The 24,053-nt window shown below is 39.9% G+C and overlaps 2 protein-coding genes and 1 non-coding gene across 6 annotated transcripts in view; all 3 read left to right on the plus strand.

Moving 5' to 3' along the window:
- The window catches only part of tbc1d10ab (TBC1 domain family, member 10Ab), a 63,610-nt gene extending 53,247 nt beyond the window's left edge, over positions 1-10,363 (plus strand). The window contains exon 9 of the mRNA XM_041202066.1: positions 8,290-10,363. Within this exon, the coding sequence (XP_041058000.1) occupies positions 8,290-8,775 (486 nt within the window). The 3' untranslated portion in view covers positions 8,776-10,363. The remainder of the gene's footprint in view (positions 1-8,289) is intronic.
- The window catches only part of LOC121285533 (BRCA1 associated protein), a 73,009-nt gene that overhangs the window by 7,615 nt on the left and 41,341 nt on the right, over positions 1-24,053 (plus strand). Inside the window, exon 1 of one of the 4 annotated variants that reach the window (XM_041202064.1) lies at positions 21,562-21,688. The exons of 1 other annotated variant lie outside the window; for it this stretch is intronic. Coding sequence is in view for 2 of the 3 variants with exons in the window: in XM_041202062.1 (XP_041057996.1) it covers positions 23,735-23,810 (76 nt within the window). In the remaining variant the exon portion in view is untranslated. Of the gene's footprint in view, positions 1-21,561; positions 21,689-22,973; positions 23,086-23,500; positions 23,811-24,053 lie in introns of those variants that run through there. 2 more of the 4 variants (XM_041202063.1, XM_041202062.1) reach the window with 2 other exon arrangements.
- Positions 19,218-19,373, plus strand: LOC121286595. Its single transcript, XR_005945009.1, has one exon. It is a non-coding gene; the product is annotated as a U1 spliceosomal RNA (small nuclear RNA).

Genomic DNA, 24,053 nt, shown 5'->3' on the forward strand with positions numbered 1-24,053 from the left:
TTAAAAGCTCCTGTGACATTCGCTCCTCAAAAGTTCAACTCTTCTTGCCATATCATCCTTCATGGGCTTATACATTAACATATGCACATTAGTTTAGTTGCTTGAATAGAAGGATGTTGTTAGCATGGTAATCGATATATATTGGTTATTGCTGAAACACACCCAAATATCATCATGGCCCCATGAGTTTAAGGTTAAATGTCTCCTAGCTGTTATTACTGAGTGTGTTCCATCACTGAATTTGTTCAGATGCCCATGTCAGAGAGTGAAGTTCTCATTAATATGAAGGTTAAATTGATGAATACTCATACTTGCTTATTAAAGTATAGCAAGAGTACTCTTAAATATTTTCCTTCATTTTAGATTGGATTAACTCCCCAAGCATTTTGATCTTTTTTAGGTTAGTGCTTCCTTTTTCACAATGTAAGCAATGATATACTGAGGTCATTTGTCAGTTTTGCTTAGGAATGCATGCTAAATATGTTGATGTACAGCATTCCAAAAAGCAACGTCTGTTTATGAAATCTATTAGCAATGGACACACCCAGTACTGACATGGTAGAAACCAGGGTTGGGAAGCTCAGATGGTCATAGATAAACTTGTATTTGCAAATGAGGAAGAAGTCAGGCTAGCAAACGATAACTATGGATGACGTTGAGCCACACCCTGAAACTAAAATAAGGGGTGGATTAAGGCAATGACAAGATTTCTCAGAAAAAACCATAAAATTGAAAAGCAAAGATCTGTGGTAGCTGGAAATCTGAAATGAAACAAAACATCTGGAAACTCGGGTTGGTCAGTGGTGGAGAGAACAGACGCTCTGAGGGTTTTACATTTGTGTCTTTTTTGTTAAGAACTGAAACAAAACCATAAAATTGAAAAGCAAAGATCTGTGGTAGCTGGAAATCTGAAATGAAACAAAACATCTGGAAACTCGGGTTGGTCAGTGGTGGAGAGAACAGACGCTCTGAAGGTTTTACATTTGTGTCTTTTTTGTTAAGAACTGAAACATGAGAGACGAACAATTAATGAATAAAAAGAGGCCAGTGAAAGGAAAAAGAAGCAAACCTTCATTGCACATGAAATGATTGTTTGATGTAATATCTTAGTCAAGTGATAGACAACCATGTGAACAATGCCCTTCTATGTGTTGTTTGTTGAAAAACATCATGGCCCCATGGGGTTAATATAAAGAAATGAAAGAAACCAAAGGATTTGTCAATAGCTAAGCAGTGGGAGGCAAGGGAAAAGACACAAAAACGTAAGAACTGGAAAACAGAAAACCTGGGGTCAAGTTTGAAACTAAAACAAAAACAGCTGGCAAAGTGCCAACTCCAAAAAAGGAGAAAACAAGTCAGTACGGAAGTGCACAGCTACAGCCCCCACCCCTTAATCCCAGTAGCAACATAACTTTATTTGTTCATTTTGATCTGGATGCTTAAAAGTCATTTGATCAGATACATCTTCCTTATGAGTGTACAGCGGTCAATAAATCTTGTGTTATCCAGTTTACCACTGCTAATAGGTGAAGTTAATTACAATTATCATAAAACTCATCCATTAAACAGTAAGTCCAATATGCTGTGCAGCAAACTGCAAGTAGATAATTTCACACTCCTCCCCCACCCCCCCCATACTTCCTGCATCTGTATTCCCACAACATGATTTCCTGCTGAGTTCTACAGAGTGTTCTCCCCTGATCTAACCATGATGCTGATGGGGTGCCAACTTGCGCTCAAAGCAGGAACTTCCAGTGCACCTTTTTTGGCCTCCCAGGCAGCTTACGCTGATGGGACTTATCAGTACATAAACTTGGGCTTTTTGCCCTGGATTTACCTTAGGTTTTACACTGATTTATTTAGGGCTGGTGCTCGCGAGCCTAAAGCTCTTTGAAGTCAAAATACTTCTGTACCCCTGGCTCAAGTTGAGCAGAACTGTTGAGGGCAGGAGGTGGGTGAGCAGAACCGGGGGGGGTTTGGAGCTAGAATTACAAATAGATTAAAGATAAGATTAGTAACACTTAGATGTCATTGAGTTGAAGGCAGACCTCAAGGAGAGTGCCTTCAGCTTGTGACAGCAAAGGTGGCTTTGCTGGAATTCCACCTGGTCACTAGACCTCCCCTTGCTGATGGATCCATGCTGCAGCTGGGAGAACAAGTTCCCACTGCAGCCCACAAAAAAGATGATAAAGTATATTATTTCACTAAATACTGGTAACATACACTATTCTAAATCAGTCAAATTGATCAAGGTCATTTTAATGCATAAAAAAAGCAAGGACTCTAATGCCTGTGCAGCATATCTCTTATTTGTCATCATAAAGGACTGAACAAGATCCTAGATTAGGTTGGAGTTGATTGCTTCCTGCCTAAAGCACCCAGAGAATATGGATCAATCCAAGAATGCCTCTTGACACACCACCAGAATTGTTTAATATTGTGCGCTACTGCAAGAGCAGAATTTCTAGCCTCAAAAAAGCCTTTGACTGAGTAGAGTTTCCTCAAGCTTTTGTTTGAGCAGATGAGGAACTCAAACTCCTCCATTACCTTACCCTGCACAAACATAGCAAATCCACCCAATCCAGGAAGATGAGTGCTGACTATCAGTTCTGCCACAGATTTCTTTTTCTCTGGCAGCAGTTAGTTGCATCTTTTGGGCACAATCTAAGAATGGTCACCTAAGCATCTGAAACATCTGACAGTCAAAACCAACTTCCCACTCATCTCAGTCTCTCAGAAACAGAACTATTTGCTGAGGAGACAGTTCCCACAATCCACACTGCTAACAAGGGCATGTTGCTGTTGTGATGTACTGCAACACTTAATTTTTCTCTCCAGAACCCCTATTACTCAGACCCAGTCACCAAGCATCTAACATCTTCATGTATTGTAATTATGTAACAATGCATGACTCAAACTGCAATTATCTGTACTCTAGCACAGACTTGGTACATAGCCATGTTCAGTCATGGGAAAACTCCTCACTGGCTGAGTCATACCTGGTACGAAGGAAAATGGTTATGTTTATTGGAGACCAATCATGTCAGCCTAGGATGTAACTGCCGGAGTTCCTCAGGTAGTGACCTACAACAACCAAATGACCTTTCCTCCAATATAAGGTCAGAAGAGGAGATGTTAGCTGATAATTTCCCAGAGTTTGGTTCCATTCACAATTCCTCAGGTAACGAAGTAGTCCGCCTACATCACCTCCTGATTCCCCAATTTTTTTTCACCATCTAGAAGGCACAGTCAGCTGTATGATGGAATACTTCCCATCTTAGATGAGTATAGTTCTAGCGGCAATCAAAAACTCAACATCATCCAGGACAAGACAGTCCTCTTGATTGGCACATTTGAAGGAGTGAATGTCAATGTGCACTGAGGCTGCAGTATGTGTCATCTACAAGATGCACTGCAGCAACTAGTCAAATCTTCAACAGCACTTTCCAAACCACCTGAAAGAACAAGGGCAGCAGGTGTTTGGGAACACCACTACCTGCAAGTTCCATTCTAAGTCACACAACATCCTGACTTGGAAATATAACACAGTGAGGGAATGGTGATAATGATGCAGCAGTTGATGTGGGGCCAGGTGGATCAAATCCACGAGGGAAACTTGATCCCGCTATCACAACGGTTTTGCAATTTGTGTTCATTTCAAGATGCGTGCCCTGAATTCAGAAGTAATAAGTCCACCAAGACTTCAGAGATTTTTTAGAAAATTAAATTAAACATATATTAACAAAAGGAAAGATTTCAAGCACATACATAGGTCTGCAAATTACTACTATAATAACTCCTAAAACCCCTAATTAACCTGGCTTCCATTTTCCCTGTTCAGGCAACAGTTTAAAAAAAAATGATTTTAAACAGATCCAGGCAAGTCAACACAATACCTGGACAGTAGAATTCAAAGTGGCTTTTTCCAGCTTCGGTTTCTGTAGACAGCAGGCTTAATGCACAAATACTGGAGGCTTCTCACACTTCTGTTAGATCTTACAATGCCTTCCCTGACACACAGACTCATTCTCCTTTATACATGTTTCTCCCTTTTAATGTAAATTTCATTGTTCCCATATGTCTTTGGAACTTCAGCTTTCTCATAATATAAATCTTTCCATCATGCTAATATTGTAACCTTTGGGAAAAATAAACACACTGCTTGGCCTAGCATCTCTGGCTAGGTGTAAACATCCTACCATCTCTTTGAAATTCAAACTGTCCTGGTTTATCTAAAAATGTAAATTCTCCTCACCTTACATTTTCTAAGACTTCAGCCATGTTTACATATTTAGCATTTCAAACCTAGCTTCTTTTGATGAATCAAAGCCTCCGGAGCAGCTGTCTCCAATTCAGTCACACACACACACACACACACACACACACACACACACACACACACACACACACACACACACTCTCACACTCCAAACCCCACTATTAACCTACTTTTACAATAAATCACAATATTATGAAAATTATTATACTTTCATGACAACTGTCATTGGATCAAAATCATGGAACTACCTACCTAAAACATACTTGGTGTACATTTGGGCTGCAGTGGTTGAAGTAGGTGGCTCACCAGCACCTTCTCGAGGGTAATTGAGAATGGGTAATAAATACTGACCTTGCCAGCGATATCCATGTCCCATGAACAATGCTTTAAGAAGTATCTTATTAGCATGCAAACTTGCTCAAAATGGAGGTAAGGTTCATGTCTGTGACTCCCTAAACAAGTTTCCTGGTTGTACCGTCAATGAACAGGACAGGGGTTGCATGCTCCCACTGTGGAAGGAATTATTTCATCAAGGGCTGAAGCTGTTCAATGGATTTTAACACAAAGGTGGCAATGTCCATTAGGGGTTCCATCTCACAGGTACGGGATTGGAAATCCTGAAAGGACATTTGAGCCACAAGTTTAAAAGTCTGTGGATAAGGGAAGAATTTGGTTCCAAGCTTACCAAAGTGCTTATAAGGATTAGGTTGAGTTATCTTGATGCCACTATTATTAGGTGGAAATATTTCTTTTAAGATCAGGATGCAAAACTTATTTGGATGGTATTCCTTCAACAAGGTGTACAAATGATATTTGAAAAGCAGTTTGGGAGAGCATTATTGTGTGTGGCTGGTAAGAGTTGATTATCTGGCAGACAAGTAAACACACAAACTCTTGTTAAATCAACGTGGTTAATGTTGATAGCATCATATTATTAGGATAATATATTTTTTTTGTTTGTGTCAGCTTGCACTTTTATATGCAGGATTGTTATTATGTCCTGCCTAACAATGCAAGCTTACACTTTCACGCAGTAAAACACAAAGGAATCTGACATTTTAACCGTAAGTCAATTTACAAACTCTTCTAGACAGAATCTCAGTGTCGCCAAATGGAATTTTTAAAATTCATGCTAAAGCTAGGTTTGCACACGAGTGTTCTCAGTTAGTTGGCTTTAATCTGAACTAAAATCTTCTGCGCATTCACAAAATAATTTATCTCACAGGTGCCTTCACTTGAGGACCAAATGGGATCAATTTTCAATGCAAGATAATTGAGAATATTCAGGGACTGTTGGAACCTCCCGAAGCACGGGTTGATGCACAATCCCCTCTTCATGGTATTAACACATCTGGTGAATCTGACAGATTCCCAAATTGAACTCTAGGAACTTCCCTCAAACAGAAGTAAAATCATTAGTAATTTTCCCTTGTGTTTTTGTTTTGAATTATTGCCTCAGGTATGGGGAAACTTTGGCTGAAAAATGGTTTCTTGCTGGAAACCATGAAGAGGGCAATATTCTTAGAACGTGCACTAGAAGACTGTCTCCAAATTAGGCTTCAATTCCATAAAACCGGCAAAATGCGTACTAATCGGGGATCTGATGCACTTTGCCCTGCAAGTTGGCTCAGTTTCTGTCAAATTTGGAAGTGGAGTCCAAAAATGAACGGTCACCTGATTACACTTACAAGGGGCCTAAACTTGGTTTCAGATGGGAGTTTTCGACACTCGCAAGTTGCTGGCTTCCAGTTTGGCAACACTTCTGGGGATGATTCAGCTCAGGATACTGCCACCTGAAATTAATCCCCTCAATACTCGTTTCAGCGACCAGAAATCAGGCATGCTGCAGACCATGGGCTACATTATAAGTGATCATTTTTGCCTTTTCATATCTGGTGAATTAATTGCAGCCACAATTATTTACTCCTAATACCTCATAACATCTGGTATGCTAATATTTTGATGAGTCTGCACTAATCTTGCCAACATTATGGTCACAACAAAAGCTGCTTTTGTAACTTTATCAGATTAGAGAGCTATAGTAATAGATTTATCTTCATGAATTTGCATCATATCTGTCCCAGTATTGCTCAATCACCTTTTATGCTACAAAAAAATAGTTTAGCACGTTAATGTTACTGCAGCATAAATATTGTCCCTATTACTTGCTAATTATATGGCAGCGAATAGAATGATTGTCTTACCTTGCTCTCATAATTTATGCCCAGTGTACTATATCACAATATGGAAATTTCTGGAGGCTGTGTTGTAATACTGGCTACTTCCAGCACACACCACAGCCATCTGGAGCTTTTAATGCAAGTCTGTAAGATGTGGTTGGGGAAAATAATAACCAACCCTTTAGGAGATGGAAGACTTCTTAAAACAGTGTATAGTTTTTGCTGGTAGCTTGTCTCCATTCTTTGTTTGTGTTACTTTACATGATTTTGTATTCGAACATCCTTAAAGTTTGAGGATTATATATTTGAGGATTATATTTAGCCTTAATGCATTTGAGGAATAGTATTGGATAACAAAACGGATTTTGCATATTTGTGCTGCACTTTTCTGGATATTTATAGAGTAATACTAGGATTATAATACTAAGTGTGCAATTTCTACAAAATATATTATTGTAATTTTGGATTGTTGTTCAGCAAAAAAAAAAATAGGGGAAGGGAGAGTTTGATTTATGTGTACACACTCTGGGTAGTGAGTATGAATGGAGAAAGCACCAAGGTCAGGACCCACAAAAGTACTTGAGGAAAAGAATAGTGACTTTAAGTATGTCACGCATCATTGTTTATTAGTGAATTAAGGATAATCATTTAATTGTACTTACAGCACAAACAGGTATCCATGCTAGTGTTTGTTCTAAAGTCTCCTCCCACTCTTCCTTGTCTAGCCTCATCAACAAATTCTTTCTTTTTTCTTTGTATGTTTATGTAGCTTCCTCTTAAATACATCTTTGGTAGGTCACCACAACTTGTGACAGCATGTTCTATATTCTAACCTCACTCATGAATTCCCTATTGGATTACCATATATTTTTGGTCCCTAGTTTTTGTCTCCCCCACAAGTGGAAGCAACTTCTCTATGCCAACACTCTCAAATTATTTCAAAATCTTAAAGACCTCTATCAAGCTATTCCTCAATCTCCTCTTTAAAGGAACAAAGCGCTCCAGCCTGTAAAATCATTTCTGATAGGTATAACCTCTCAGTTGAGATAACATTCTCAAGTTTTTGTTTGTTTTTTTTTTGCACCTTCACTAGTACTGCTATTCTTTTTGTAACACACTCTTACATTTATATAGCACCTTTCGTCATCTCAGGATATCCCTTACAGCCATTGAAGTATTTCTTGATTTTGTTGCAATTTAGGAAATACAGCAGCCAATTTTCCCACAGCAAACCCCTATGAACAGCCATGTGATAAGAACTAGACAGATAATCTATTTTAGGGATGTATATAGAGGGATAAATATTGGCCAGGACACCAGGAAATCTCAACTGTTTTTTGAAATATATGTACAGTGTCTCAAACCAGCTATCTGAAAACTGGCGCTGTCTGAAAATTGGACATTTTTTAAGCTGTCATACATGAATTTTTATTATTATTAGGTAAGTAATATAACTTACCGGCTTGTTGCACTAGGTGCTGCAATGATGTGTTCACTAATTAAAGGCTTTGAACACTTATCTTTTGCCATGCTCTGCGTGATCCCATTGACCCTCGACCTGACCCAGCCTGAACCGCCTGACCTGAAAACTGGCACAATCCGAAACCTGGCATGGACTCCCTCCCGAGGTTGTGGCTTTGAGACAATGTACGTGTAGTGCATTGGATTTTTTACTGCCCACCTGAGAGGGCAGATGAGGCCTTGGGTTTAAAGTTTGATCTGAAGGATGAGGGAGACCGGAACACTCACAGTACTCTTGTCAATGCAAAAAAACTATAATGGGTACACAAATATGAATAAAATACCTTTTTATGTACTTTTTTAAAACAGATAATCGAACTCCCCATCACAGAAAGAGAGGTTGAAAAAGAACATTTAATTCAATTAAGGAAGTGGAAGGACACACATGGTGACCTCAAGTACCAGCCTCCTCCTAGATTGCATGGTGCTAAAGCAATCAATGAGGCTGAGCCTCATTCTCATAAAGCATTGGTACAGATGCCTTCCATTGTGATACACTCCCCTCCTGTGTCTCCTGATTCAGGCAGCAATTCAAAGAAGAAAAAGGATAAGAAAAATTCAAAAGAACAAAAGAAAGAAAAGAAGAAACAGGAGAAAAAGGTGGGAAAAGTAGAATCCATGGCAAATGGATCTGCCCCTGATGAGACCAATAGAATTTTAAAAGATGAACAAAATGTTACCCAACCAATAGATATTGCAGAAGAGCTGAAACAATCATCGCTAAAAAAGGACTCTCAACTACCGTCTGAACTAAGTCTCAGCTCAGAAGAAACTGAGCAGGACACATACTTATGAAATGAATCACTCCAGTACTTGGAAAAAGAATCATTCGACATTTGAATCATTCCATAAGATAACTGACTTTTAGATGGCAAGGTGGAGCTATTGATGGTGTATGTTTATACGTAATGCCTTTGACAAGGTGTGGTTAACATGGAGTCTTTAAATATGAGAAGTTGGTACAAGTTTAAAAGTATCGAATTGTGTTTTCACTATTTATGTGATTAAACAATTCAGAGAACTGGCCAAAACTAGGAACATAAATTATCAGCTAGTGAAACTAGTTTGGAAGAATTTGCTTAATATGTTCATCTTTAGTGAGTTTTTGTTTAACTCTTTAAACTCTAATTGAATGAATTGTTAGCTGTCATCAGCAGACTAAATGTTTTTTTTAGGGGAAAATGTAAATATTTTTACAATATTTTTCCAGTAAACCATATCCTTCTGTAGTCTTGTAAAGATTTCTGCTCGGTTTCCATTCCAAGTTAAGGTTGATATTTATAGGACTTTATTCCTAGGTGTTTCTTTGGTCAGATACTACTCTGCTCCCATTTCATTTTGAAGTAACAGTGAATTTCAGTAGCAAGGAAGAGAGATTGAGCTTTTGCACAGATTAGCTTTGACACGGAAGGTGTTCATTAGAATTAGTTGAATTAATTTAACTCTGCACCTGTGGTGGGGAATTAATTAAGTCAAACAGGTTTTTGGCTCAGAATGGATTATGTGCTGCCATACGTTTGTATGATTAAAACACTCTACACGTGTATTCATTTATTTGCAACATTTCTACTATGTACATATAAAATACAGGTGAGCAGAAGAAATTGTGACTAGGTATAAATATGCCCTTTAAATGTTTTCCATGCAAGTTGAGAATGCCATTTATACTGTAGCAAGCAGGATAGTTAACCATGATACCTTACAAACACAATATGTATTTTCTAATTGAACTTTCTAGCACTTTTTTTTCCTTAATCTTGAGGAATGTAAATTTAAGCTGGTTTACAAGAGGTTTTGTGAATCCTCTTGAAACTATGACTACAAACCAGAGTTATAGGTGTTTGCTGCTCTTGTATAATCCAGCTATTTTGCTATTTTTCTATAATTATCAATGCACAATGGATTTGCAGCAATTGTTAAGGTATTTAAGTGCTATTATAAACCCACTTAGATCAAGTAATCTTTCCTTTCTTATAATGTAAGGTGTAAGAGTACAATACTATATAATGCCTAATCTTGGTGTTTTATTGCTCTACATTCCTTGAGATTATTAAAACCGCCAAATATAGTGATGTGCAAACATAAGATTAAACTCTGGTCTGGCGTTTAGTTGATGTACTTTTTCGTATTTGAAGAATCATAAACTATTTGTGTCAGTTTGTTAAATGTGCAATGTACCATGAAAATACTTGCAGCTTATTGAATATTGTCTAATTCGATGTGGCCATGTAGTGTTAAGTACCATAGGCATAACATCATTAGTTTCTGTGTTACCCTACAAATTGCTACATGCGTCAATGAGTTCATCTAAGCTACACAGCTTTATTTTATCTTGCTGATGCCATGGATTCACAATGAAATCAATAAAATATTCTGGAAAGCATTATTTTGGGTTTTTTTTTCTGTTGTGTTTTCTCTTCAGGTTTCTGACATAAGGTAGTTTAATGAACTTTAGGACAGTTTGGCATGAGCCTGCTCTGGATTTCTTTCTTTCATTGGTAACAAACACCACTTAAGAGTTGTAATCGACAGCATCTAAAATGCAGTGGAAAAACCTTAAACTTCTGAACAGTGAATTCCTCATAAGTACTGCATGGAATGAGATTTGCAATTGTGAATTTTGATTTAATGTCATTTATTATTTTTCCTTATGGAAACACTAATGCAGGATGTTATGCTATATCTACCATTTTACCCAGGAGAGAGACAGAGAGAACCTGTTTAGAGAACGTACCCGGAGACGGCGAGGATTTTAGAGAGCCGGGTGGGGGTGATGCTATACAGGAGACAGCTGCTTTAGCTCTAGAATGCTGGGTTTGAAGAAAAAGAAACAAAGAGTGACATCACAGGAAAACCATAAGTTCATTGGTTGGTGAGAAACTGCTGTTAGGGAGTGTCCTTAAATAGCTCTAACTTAGAAAAGCGTATTATCTTTAAAGAAGCACCTATTGGATTTAAATAAGAAATACTTAGAATAGGGGAGTAAATTTAAGTCAGGGCCAGTAAAATAAAGTAATATAAATAAACCTAAGTACATTAAAGTTAACGTAAGGGAAGTGAAGACAAGACCATGACAGGGCAGCTCAGTCATGTGGAATGCATGACCTGTAATATGTGGGAAGTTGTGGACACTGCTGATGTCCTAGACGACCATATGTGTAGGAAGTGCTGTCAGCTGCAGAAACTTGAGCTCCAGATTTCGGAGCTTGAGCGGCAGCTGGAGTCACTGTGGCATATCTGCGAGGCTGAGAGCTATGTGGATAGCACGTTCAAGGAGGTAGTCACACCGCAGGCTAGGAGCATGCAGCAGAAAGAGAATAGGTGACTGCCAGGCAGTCCAAGAGAACCAGGCAGGTACTGCAGGAGTACCCTGGGATCCTGCTTGCAAATCGGTTTTCCGTTTTGGATACTGGTGAGGGTGTTGGTTCCTCAGGAGCGCAGTCAGAGCCAAGTTTGTGGCACCACGAGCTACTCAGCTGTACAGGAGCGGAGGAAGAAGAGTGGAAGAGCAATAGTGATATGGGGAACAGAACAGACAGGATGGTATGTTGCCTCCCTGGTGCCAGGGTCAAGGATGTCACCAAGTGGCTGCAGGACATCCTCCTGAGGGAGGGTAATTAGGTCGTGGTCCACATTGATACCAATGAGGTAGATAGGAAGGGAGATGTGGTCCTACGGTCAAAATTTAGGGAGTTAGGTCAAAAATTAACAAACAAGACCTCAAATGTAGTAATCTCTGGATTACTCCCAGTGCCATGTGCAAGTGATTACAGAAATAGAAGGATAAGGCAAATGAATATTTGGCTGGAAAGATGATACAGGAGGGAGGGCTTTAGACTCTTGGGACACTTGGACTGGCTTTGGGGAAGATGGCACCTGTAGAAGCCATTCAGGTTGCACCCGAACAGAGCTGGGACTGAGTTCCTTGCAGGGCATTTTGCTAATGCTGTTGGCGGGGCTTTGAACTAATTCGGCAGGGGTGTGGGAACCAGGAGAGAATATTAGAGAGGAATACCAGGGTGTACAAAATACTGGGAAAGACAGATAGCACTAGTATAGAGAATAGCAAGTCAATAGTTGGAGTCGGAGTAAGGGAGACAGTCATGAAGTCTAAATCAGAATTACTGTGTGTTGCCGGAGGGTCACCGGTAACGGTTATCGGCTTAGTACAAAGAGGAGAAGAGTCAATTCTCTCTTAACTCTCAATTTGCTTTATTCATGTTGTTAGATCATCTACATATAGCTTATAAGTCTGGTTAAATATAGAAATGCAGTTTACAGCAGGTTATATAGTTTTATACCCAAGACTAGGATCTAAATGCACACCCACTAGGTTTCTCTGACACTCCCTGAGTTGTCACAGAATATAAAAGCTAATACCTGAAAAGGAGAGCTGACGCTGGCCAGGCGTTCCGTTCTCTCTCTCGCGTCTCTACGTTGCTGACATAGGTTCTTCCACTTCTGCGATGGTTGTTCGCCAGAGTTCTCGCAGCCTCCACACCCAAAATTCTCCATTCTTATACTGAATCTTATCTCTTCAAGCTGTGCTGCCTCTCTCCCGTTGGTTTAGGCTTGCTTGCCTAGTCTGTGGCATCTTCTCATTGGCTCTGTCCCAAGAACTTAGGTAGCATTACCTCGTTACTCCTTTCCTAAATAAGGACTTGTGTCTTATCACGTTCCCTTTGTTTTCCAAGAAACTCAGCCACTTCAAACCGGTTCCGGCCAGCTCAGGCTGGTGACTGGACTCAGGTTACTTCAGGTCAAAAGTTTCTTTTGCCTGTGTCAGCAGTTCGGCTGCAGCCCCTGGCCAACACATGCATGTATATGAATGCACAGAGTATAGTTAATAAGATTGGAGAATTGGAGGGTAACAGTTACAGATTGTCATGTCGAAATATGATGTGGTGATAAGAGACCTGACTCAAAGAAGAGCAGGACTGGGTATTAAACATTCCTGGGTACAAGGTGTTCAGAAAAGATAGGAAAGGAAGAAAAGGGGGAGGAGGGGTGGCTGTATTGGTAAAGGAGAACATTGCAGTGCTGGAGCAAGAGGATGTTCCAGAGTGGTCAAAGATGAAATCTCTCTGGCTAGAGCTAAGGAGTAAGAAGGGTGCAATTACATTGCTCAGTGTAGTCTTTAGATCGCTAGCTAGTGGGAACGATGTAGAGGAATAAATCTGCAGGGAAATTACAGAGAGATGCAAACATTATAGAGTAATTGAAATGAAGGATTGTAATTACCCGAATATAGACTGGGACAATGGTATTGTAAAGAATGGAGAAGGGCAAGAGTTCCTAGATTGTGTTCAGGAGAATTTTCTATGGCAGATGTGTCCAATCCAATAAAAAAGGATGCACTATTGGACGTGGTTCTTGGAAATGAGGTGGGCCAAGTAGGTCAAGTGTCAGTGGGGGGACATTTAGGAGACAGTGATCATTGTATCGCAATGATGATGGTAGAAAAGGAAATTGTGCAATCCAGAGTATGCATAATTAACTGGGGGGGCAGCTGCCTTCAGTGGATCAAGACAGGGTTGGCCGGATAGACGGGTTCCAAAGGTTCACGGAAAAACCTGTAGTTGAACATTGTGCTACTTTCAAAGAAGAAATGGTTTGGGCACAGTCAGGGTATATTCACTCAAAAAGGAAAGGTAGGACAAACAAATCCAGAGCTCCCTGGATGAAAAAGGAGATACAAATTAAGATAAAGAAGAAAATATGTGTTTATGACAGGTGTCAGGTAGAAAATACAACTGAATCAAGCGGAATACAGAAGGTTCAGAGGGGATGTGAAAAAGCAACTAAGAGAAGCAAAAAGGGATCTTGAGAAAAGACTGACAGCCAACATAAAAGGGGAATCCCAAAGTCTTCTATCGGCACATAAATAGTAAGAGGGTGGTAAAAGGAGGAGCAGGACCAAAAAGGGGATCTACACATGGAGACAGGGGGCATGGATGTGGAGTTAAATGAATACTTGCATGTCTTTACCAAGGAAGCAGATGCTGCCGAGGCCATGGTGATAGAGGAGGAAACTCTAGAAGGATTAAAAATTAATAAGGAGGAAGTGTCGGATAAACTGTCGGTGCTTAAGGTTGACGAGGGACCGGAGCTGGATGAGATACATCCAAGGATTTTGAAGGAAGTAAGAGTGGAAATTTCAGGGGCATTGGTCATGAGCTTTCAGTCTTCTCTAGACTCAGGAGGTGCCAGTGGACTGGAAAATTACAATTATTACCATCTTGCTCAAAAAAGGTTGTAAGGATAAGCCCAACAATTATAGATGAGTAAGTTTACTTCCATGGTGGGGAAGCTTCTCGAGAAAATTATTCAGGATAGAATTAGTAGTCACATGAAAAATGTGGGTTGATTAGGAAGAGCCAGCATGGATTTATAAAGGGGAAATCGTGTTTAACTAACTTGCTGGAGTTTTTTGAAGAGGTAACAGAGTTGATGAGGGTAATGCTGTTGATGTGATGTACGTGGACTTTCAAAAGGCATTCGATACACTGCCACACTTGTGGACTTGAGGAAAGTTATAGCTCATGGAATAAAAGGACAGTAGCAATGTGGATACAAAATTGGCTGAGTAATAGGAAACAGGATAATAGTCAATGGATATTTTTCGGGCTGAAGGAGGTTTGTAGCTGAGTTCCCCAGGGGTTTGCATTGGGACCTTTGCTTTTCCTGATACATATTAATAATCTAGATCTTGGTCTGCAGGGAACAATTTCAAAGTTTGTACATGATACAAAACTTGGAAGCATTGTAAACTGAGGAGCAGAATATAGAACTTCAAAAGACAAGGACAAGTTGGTGGACTGGGCAGATAGGTGGTAGATGAAGTTTAATGCGAAGAAGTGTGAGGTGATTCATTTTGGTAGGAAGAACATGGAGAGATGATATAAAATAAGGGGTACAATTCTTAAGGGGGTGCAGGAGCAGAGGAACCTGGGCGTGTATGTGCATAGATCATTGAAGGTAGCAGGACAGGTGGAGAGAGCAGTTAATAAAGCATATAGTATTCTGGGCTTTATTAATAGGGGCACAGAGTACAAGAGCAGAAGTTTATGCTGAGCATATAAGACACTAGTTAGACCTCAGCTGGAGTATTGTGTACAGTTTTGGGCGCCACACTATAGGAAGGATGTGATCATGTTGGAGAGAATGGATAAGAGATTTACAAGAATGGTTCCAGGGATAAGAAACTTGAGTTATGAAGATAGATTGGAGAGGCTGGAACTGTCCTCCTCGACGAGGAGAAGGCTAAGAGGAGATTTGATAGAGGTGTTCAAAATCATGAAGGATAGAGTAGATAGGAAGAAACTGTTCCCACTCGTCAAGGGATCAAGAACAAGAGGACAGATTTAAAGTGATTTGCAAAAGGAGCAAATTTGTTATGAGAAAAAAATTTTTTTTCATACAGCAAGTGGTTCAAGTCTGGAATGCACTACCTGGAAGTGTGGTGGAGGCAGGTTCAACTGAGACATTCAAGAAGGCAATAGATGATTATTTGAATAGAAAGAATGTACAAGGTTAGGGGGAAAAAGTAGGAGAATGGTACTAGGTCATGATGCTCATTTGGAGAATCGTGCAGACAAGATGGGCCAAATGGTTGCCTTCTGTGCGGTAACAATTCTGTTGGATTATTGTGTCCAATTCTGGACTCCCAAACTTTAGGGAAAATGTGAAGGCTTTAGAGAGGAAATAGAAGAGTTTTTTTTTATTTATTCATGTGAAGTGGGTGTTGCTCACAAGCCAGGGTTTATTGCCTATCCCTTTTTCTCGAAGGTGGTGGAGAGCTGTTGTTTGGTGTAGGGATACCTAAAGTACTATTAGGAAGTTCCAGGATTTTGACCCACTGCCAATGAAGGGACAGGGCTATAACTCCCAAGTCAAGATGGTGTGTAATTTGAATGGAAACTTTCAGTGGCAGTGTTCCCATGCACCTACTGCCTTGTTCTTCTAGACAGTAGGCTTGAGGGATTACAGATACATGGATAGGCTGGAGAAGCTGGGGTTGTTCTCTTTAAAGCAGAGAAAGCTGAGAGATTTGCTTAACATCATGAAGGGTCTAGATAGAGTAAATGAGGACAAATTGTTTCCAAAGGCTGAAGGGCAAAGAACCAGAAAGGATTTTTTATTTTTTTGAATGGTCAGAATTTGGAACACAATGTTTGAGAGTTGGATACAGATTCAATTGTAGATATCAAAATGATAATTAAATACTTGGAGAAAAATCGCAGCAATATTGGGTAAGATCTGGGAAATGAAGCTAACAAGTTTGCTGCTTGAAAGAGTCACTAGTGACTCGATAGGCCAAATAGCTGCCTCCTGTGCCATATCATGTTATTATTAATTTAGTTTTCTCCACCCTGCCTTTTTTTGACTTTGACTTGATAATGTACAATTTGCCACTTCCTCTCTCCCTTTGAAATGTGACTTCTCTTCTCATTTCTTTTGGTTCCCTACATATTGTATTTCCCAGTTGTGGGCAACCTGGTCTTCTGGTAATTCCACTATGACCTGAGTGAATAGATGGGAAACTTGTGCAAGAGCAGGACAAAGTGATTTTTGTCTTCCTAGGTTGTGAAATCTCTTAATCTCTGTCACATGGTATAGAATCATAAAATGTGAAGTAGCAGTGTTGTATAGTGTCACACCTTTAACATGGAGAAGGTCTTGTAGGGTTTCAGTATTGTTTTCAATATCATTTTCAATATGAAGTTCAATGAGTTTTCAATGAAACATACATACCATTTACTAAATTTAACACAAAACTTAAAATCTTCTGTGGCTTTGGCAAGACTCTAAGGGAAGGACACCCCACCCATGGCTAACTATGAAAGTTAAAGATAGTATCTAGTTGAATGAAAAAGCATACAATTCCATAAAGGTAGGTGGCAGCCCAGAAGATTGGACAGAATATAAAGAACAGCAAAGAATGACTCAATGATTAATAAGGAGGGAAAATTAGAGTATGAGAGAAAGCTAGCTAGAAATATAAAAACAGAATTTTTGCAGTTATTTAAAAAGGAACCAAGTAAGTAGAGTGTTGATCCTCTAGAGAGAGAGTCAGGGGATGTAATAATGAAAAATAAGGAAATGACATGAATTAACCGCAATTTGCAACGGTCTTCACTGTAGAGGACACAATCAGAAATAATTGTGAATCAGGAGGTGAAAAGGAGGGAGGAGCTTAAAAAAATTCACAATCACCAGGGAAAGGGGACTGAGAAAATTATTAGAATTCGAAGCTGACAAGTTCCCAGGTCCTGCTGGACTTCATTCTAGGGCCTTAAAAAAAGTGGCTGCTGAGATAATAGATGCATTCATTTTAATTTTCCAGGCAGCGACCATCTCCAACAAGAGAGAATCAAACCGTCACCCCTTGATATTCAGTGGATGATCCATCCCGGCCTCCTCCGGAGGTCCTTGGCATCACAGATGCCAGTCTTCAGCTAATTCCATTCACTCCATGTGATATCGAGAAACAGCTGAAGGCACTGGATACTGCAAAGACTATGGGCCCTGACAATATTCCAGCACTAGTACTGAAGACTTGTGCTCCAGAACTTTCTATGCTTCTAGCCAAGCTGTTCCAGATGTAAGACATTTTTGTGGGAAGAACAAGAGGCAATATAAACTAAAGGAAGAGTTCTAAAGAAGAAAGGGGAGACTGGGGGGGTTTATGCCTACAATTCATTGAGGTGGCAGGGCAGGTTTGGTAATGCGATTTAAAAAAAGCACAATGGATCCTGGACTTAAAGCAGCATAGTGTAATCACACAAGGAAGTTATGATAAAACACTGGTTTGGCCACAACTGGCATATTGTGTTCAAATCTGGGTACTGCAACACATTTGACTTCACACAGTGCTTATGTTCCAGACCGTGTTTCCCTAAACCCTAATCTGATTAATTTTTGCTTGCACAAGTGTCTGAGGATAATTATACATACCTGAGTTGTGAGTAATTATAATGTCAAGCTGTGCATCAGGTAGCTAATACAGTATACTACTTCCTGGGGCATAATTTAAAATGAAGGGAGAAAGTGAAGCCCTTTGAATTTATTAATATAATGAAGTATACTGAATGAAGTCTCTGGCTGCCTTATTGATGAGGATTTAGTAATAAGCAACACCATCTCGCCCCCACCATCCTAAGCAAATTTGTGATATTAGCTATACACATCCCTGCAAGCAGATGAAACCAGATAGATGTGGTCCTAAGCTTCTGAGTATTTGGACAGTGGGAACTTTCAGTAGTTTTTCATTGACTTGTACTGCTATCTCACAATATTTGGTATGTGTAGGTTAGTGATGGTAAAGAAATCTTTATGAGCTCAAAACACTCGATGTAAAGGCCAAATAAGTCACATTTTAGATAGGCTCCAAATTATCAACTTATCAGCAATTGGAAAGATACATAGACACTAGATTATGGTCCGTTTTCAAGTTTTTTTCTCGTTTATCAGTTTCCTTAAAGCTATTTCCATTATCACCAGTTTGTTCAAGTCCTTGCTAACACTGTAGCAGAAAAACATTGTGAGTAGCTGCTTATCAAAGCAGGTTACTTTTGAATGAACTCTTCCTGCAGAAATATATAAGCACTGAAAAATACACTGCGGAAGATGGCACATAAATTTAAAAAATCAATCTACAAAAAATGTTAAAAAAAACTGTTATTCTCTACCTCAGTAGTTTAATTTGTGTTTTGTTCTGCAACTGTTTCACAAGAAAGGGCGTTCATCTTTCACAAGCAGACCACCAGCTATGCCAAATCTGTGATGTCATCAGAAGAAACCACTGGGAGGAATAGTTAATATAAGAGTCAAAGCGACTAGAAAACAAAGAATATTAAAGGATGCTTTTTTGGGGAGGGAGGGATTTATTAATTACTCTTTTCTACATCAATCTGTGATAGTTATGTCCATGAATCTGTCCGCCTGAATCATTACCTCCATAACCTCTACCTCCACTCATTTTCTGATTACTAGTTGAACTTCAATAGCAATCATCTATGAACATTTAGCAGTGCTCTTTCATCTTTAGCCCAATTCTGACCAAACGTTTCTCCTGTAGGTGCTCTGCAACCAGTATTCCTTCGATATCCTACATAAACAGCCATTCTACATGAGACCCCAGATGGTGTGTGTCAGCAGGTATCCAACCATAGGAGTAGCACTGTTGAGCCAATTGTGTCCTCATCTGAAATTCATTATCCAGAAAGGGCCACAGGAAAAAAGTTAAGAGACTGTGATCAAGAAGGTGGTTCTCCCAGGATGAGGCTAGCCCATTGCACTTCAGGTGTGCTGATGCCTGCGATGTCCCCAAATGCGGGATACTCGACTGCAACATCTGTGGTAGTGGGGGACTGCGTTCGCGCTCTCCCCTGAAAAAAAAATTAGAACAGGAGCCCTCTCTGACTTCTTTCCTCTGTATCTGACCATCCATACCCCACCTGTCTACTCTAAGCTGGACAAACTTAGAAAGAAATCTAATTGAGATTGTTAAAATGACAGAGATTTGATAAAGCAGATACAGGGAAACTATTTGCTGGGGTGAGAGGCATAATCTTAAAATTGGAGCTAGGCTATTTATGTCTGAAATTAGGAAGCACCTTTTTCACAGAGATAAATAGGCTTTTGTTGGATAAAGATTTCAGAGAATATAGAACAAAGATGGAAATGAGTTACAGATTAATGGTGAAACAGGTTTGAGTGGCTGAATGGCCATCTCCTGTTCCTATGTTAACGTTGTAGCTTAGTTATCAGAATTGAGCACTGCTTGTTTGCATGACTCTGGTATTAGTGGAACTGGAATTGTTTTATTCCTTCCAATGGCAGCAGGGTGGGGGTTCAAGGGTGCTGGTACTCTCCTGTGGCCATTCACTTATAAGCTACATTAAGTATTGGCAGGCTATTTCAGAATAGGAGACTTCACCACACATTTGAAGGTTTGGCAAGGTCAGAAAGCAGACATCTGTACTTTCCAAGAAAGTTTACTGGATAGTGATAAAACATGGAGGACTTGGCTGATTTTCCCTTGGATGTAGTCAATTGTAGTATTCGTCATGATGTGGGAATTGAACATGGGACCTTCTGGCTTGTATGACGTTGCCAAATGAATTGTCAGGTAAGTCTCTAAACTGTTTTTTAAATATAGAATTAATATGTTGGAAGATTCTGATATGCTGATCCTTCCTTCCACTGTTATCCTCTGATTATGTTATAGTTCCATAAATATAAATTGGCCCTGTTCAACATTTTAATGAAGGCATGACAGCAATCATTTGTAAGTTTACAAACATAAATTACTTTTGCCATGAACATTTTTATGCCATATTTATGGTGTTAAATGCAAACTTACGGAAGTTTGATTGGATCCCAGTTTGCAGACATCTTCATGTATTAAGGGTGAGGAAACCCTAGGCATGTTTATGCTCTGCAGGGGTCAGATTAAATATTACAGATTGACAGAGAATTGGAGCCAATAGCTTACGACCTGTTGAAGGTAATTGAGCAATATGAGATGTTAGGGCAAATGGGGCTTTAAGATACATTGTAGACTATTGACTATAAAACAAAGAGCATGGTAATTGGAGAAGGATCTTCAGTTTCTGGAGACGGGAGCATGACTAAAGTCATATCTAGGCTTAGGGCTATTAGTTATCAGGTTAGGTTTGAAAAACTGGGGTTATTTATTCATAAGAAATACAGGTTTACAGAGGATATGATTAAAGTTTTTAAAATGATGGAAGATTAGATGCAGTTGAGATGTGAGTCACGAGCTGGATTGGGATTATAGGACTGGAGAACATCCTCATAAAAAGAGTTAAATTCAATTCCAGGAAGCATTCCTTTTCGTAGAGTCATGACCTTTTAGAACAGACCGAGATATGATTTTTCTGTGTATCGATTTTTCTTTTTGAAAGGGAACATTCAGAAGAAGAGGACATTTGCAGTTTTAAAGGGAACTTTCAGAAGAGATTTGCAGCTATAAATGGTAAATTCTTATAAATTCAAATGATGAATAGTAGGTTTTCAGTCTCCTGGAGCCTTACTTGATCGCCTAAGAGAAATACAGAGGGATTTCACGAGTCTTTCTTAAAAAGTCCACAGGCTTTTTTAACCTTCCCAGAACATTTCCCGGTTAACTGGTGGGGAAATAGTTTTGAAAGTTGCACCAATTTTAGATAGTGCAAGTTTGGGATATTTTGCTTTCCACTTTTCATAGGTTTATGTAGTCAAGATGGAAGATGACAGTGTTAAGAAAATAGAATAATTTAAGTCAGCAAAAAGTTGAGGATAAAATAATCGTGGAACTATTTGTAGATATAATTCTTACTGTAAGATTACCTTTTTGAGATCAGCCTTTATAAGATCGCCTCACTGTTTAATATGATCATTCCATGACTAAGAGTTTTGCCGCATTTTATTGAATTAATCACAATAAACGTAGAGCCTGCGACTCAAGTAAAACCACTGGTACATTTTTATGAAGGGTAAAACTTTAGCCAATCAAAATGCAATAATTTTGCCGCATTATGACATCACTATGTAAATTTAATATTTAACCATGTGACATCACTTCAAACATGGAGCTCCTGCATAACAGGTTTACCAGCTTGGTCAAACAAAAGGAAGGAAATATTCAATGAAAAAATAGAAAAAAAAAACAACCCAAGTGGGTAGTCAGGTTTCGTTAAAGGTAAGAATTAATGGAAATTGTCCTAAAATTGATCAAACATTTTTCCAGATGAAAAATAAGCAATGTTTAATTACTAACAGGATTTTAATAACGATATTGAAATAGCCAACAGTACTCCCACATTGACCTCTTCTGGCAAAGCTGTGATATTACAATGAAGTGTAACGTACAACATCAAATAATGTTTGGTGATGGACTACAAAAATGGGCAAATGCCATTATTATGGAAGCAGGTTAACAGGACAGGATGAAGCATAGAGAGCTCCTGAGGCAGGAGCTGAGGCTGCATTTGCTGCAAAAGATACCTCAGAATTTTTCTTCACTGAAGTCTTCTCTTGACACTCGTTTTACCTCCTCCCCCATCAGATTTGGATCCACTATCCATCCTACAACATGTCAACACATCAGCTCTCTTTGCCCCTTCATAAGTATGCCAATCATCATCTTGAGGAAAAACATCATAAGTGCACCTTTTCCTTAACAACTCTAACTTTCATCGATAACACAGTCCATATTCTATTTTGTTAAAGTGAATTCCAAAATGCACACATTCAATGGACTCTTTAACACTGCCTATGTATTCATTTCTTTCATTAGGTTTCAGCTTTTGCTCAGTTGTATTACTCTTTCAGTCAGAGGATTGTAGGTTCAAGGAACTGGGCATCTAGGAAGTCCTTTGAAATCCTAGCTCCCATCATCCACAATCTTTTTCCTGACTGCTCCCAGTTATCAGCTTCCTCCTCTGCCAACTTGTCACTGTGCTGGATCTGCAGGAGAGTAGAAGCTAAGCATGGATTTGGGCCATCATGTTGGAATTAAGGAGATAGAGAGGGGATGGAAGTTTGTGACTGTATGATGTTTCACAGGCAGGCCATAGCACTGGCAATATGCTGCTGGCCTCACCATCTTTCACCAAAAGAGCTGAGTGTCTTTCTAAGAGCTCCATATTCATTTTCTTGAAGAGAATTAAGTGGTAAAGGGTAGGGATGACTCCTTTTAGTGAGCTGCCTCCAGTGGAATTTAAGTGCCAAATTGTCCTGCAAGAAGATAGAGTTAATGAGAGTTGTGTTCAAATGGTATAGAGAAGCATTAAGTGATTTAGGGACTGCCTGTTAAAGTGGAAGAAGGGGTTTCAGGGTTGTGTATTTAATTACTTGCCGTTAAACGAGCCAGGTAGCCAGAGTGAAGGATGCGGAATAAAAATAGGAAATAGAAAATGCAGGAAATACCCAGCAGATCTGGCAGCAACTATGGAGAAAGAAACAGTGTTAAAGTTTCAGATCCACGACCTTTCATCAGAGCTGGAACAGTTAAGAGACGCAACAGGTTTTAAGCAATGAAAGTGAACAAGGGAAAGGAGACCAATCTGTCTGCGAGAAGAGCAGAGCTTCTTAAAGGTGGGTGTTAAGAGACAGGGACAGTGAATTAAAAACTAATACTAATACATTCATACACTAACACAGATACAAAAGCAAAATATTGCAGATGCTGGAAACCTGAAGTAAAAAAATGGAAAGTGCTGGAATGTGAAGTCGTTCTCCTTACTCGGTTATTTCCCCAGTTGCTGCTGACCTGTCTGCACCACATTCTCCAGACACCCATTTACACCGGATTTACGCCCAACGGCTAACCCCCACCCAAACCCGAAGAGGGCAGATTTCTGTTAATTTTAGAGGGGGGGAATGGGGGTTCTGGTCATTCATCCCTCAAACGGTCTGTAAACCCCCTAGTCCCCCGGCTGTTCACAGCTGGACTGAATCCCATTGCCGAGGAACCGGATTTGCGTCACCGGAGGGAGGTCAGGGGTTAGAGGTGAGGGGTCGGTTCGGCGGAAGTGGGTTTGAGCGGTGAAGTTTTGGCTCTGGCGGCTTGGCCTGTTGTGGGGAGGTTCGAGGGTTTATTTGTTTTTCTTGTGGTTCATTCCCCCGCCCTGGGTTTTCGGGCGTCCGGCCGGAAGTTTTCCGGCTTCGTTGGTTTAAATTTTTTTGTGGGTTTTCAAAAGAAACATTTTTTTAACTCGGTCAGCAGATCTGTGGGGTTTAACATATGAGCGTTTCACTGGTGGCCGTACGTCTGGAGCTGGCGAACCATTCGCACCATCCGGAGGGTTTCGACTATTGCGGTGAGTTCCCGCCGGGGAGCACTCCAGGCCTCGGGCTCTCGAGCCCCGGGCCTCCCCGTCTAAAGCAGACAGAGAAAACCCCGTCTAGTGACGATGGTGCTGGGGAGGGGAGGGGGGGGGGCGGGGGGGGGGGGGGGGTGGTTTAAAGCTATTACTTCAATGGATCTCTCTTTCTGAAGTTAGGCAATGTCTGTCTTTTAAAGTAATCGCCTTGGGAACTTTGTGCTGGAGGTTCTGTCAAAT

Source organism: Carcharodon carcharias, chromosome 13 (genome assembly GCF_017639515.1).
Source record: "Carcharodon carcharias isolate sCarCar2 chromosome 13, sCarCar2.pri, whole genome shotgun sequence".
NCBI lineage: Eukaryota > Metazoa > Chordata > Chondrichthyes > Lamniformes > Lamnidae > Carcharodon > Carcharodon carcharias.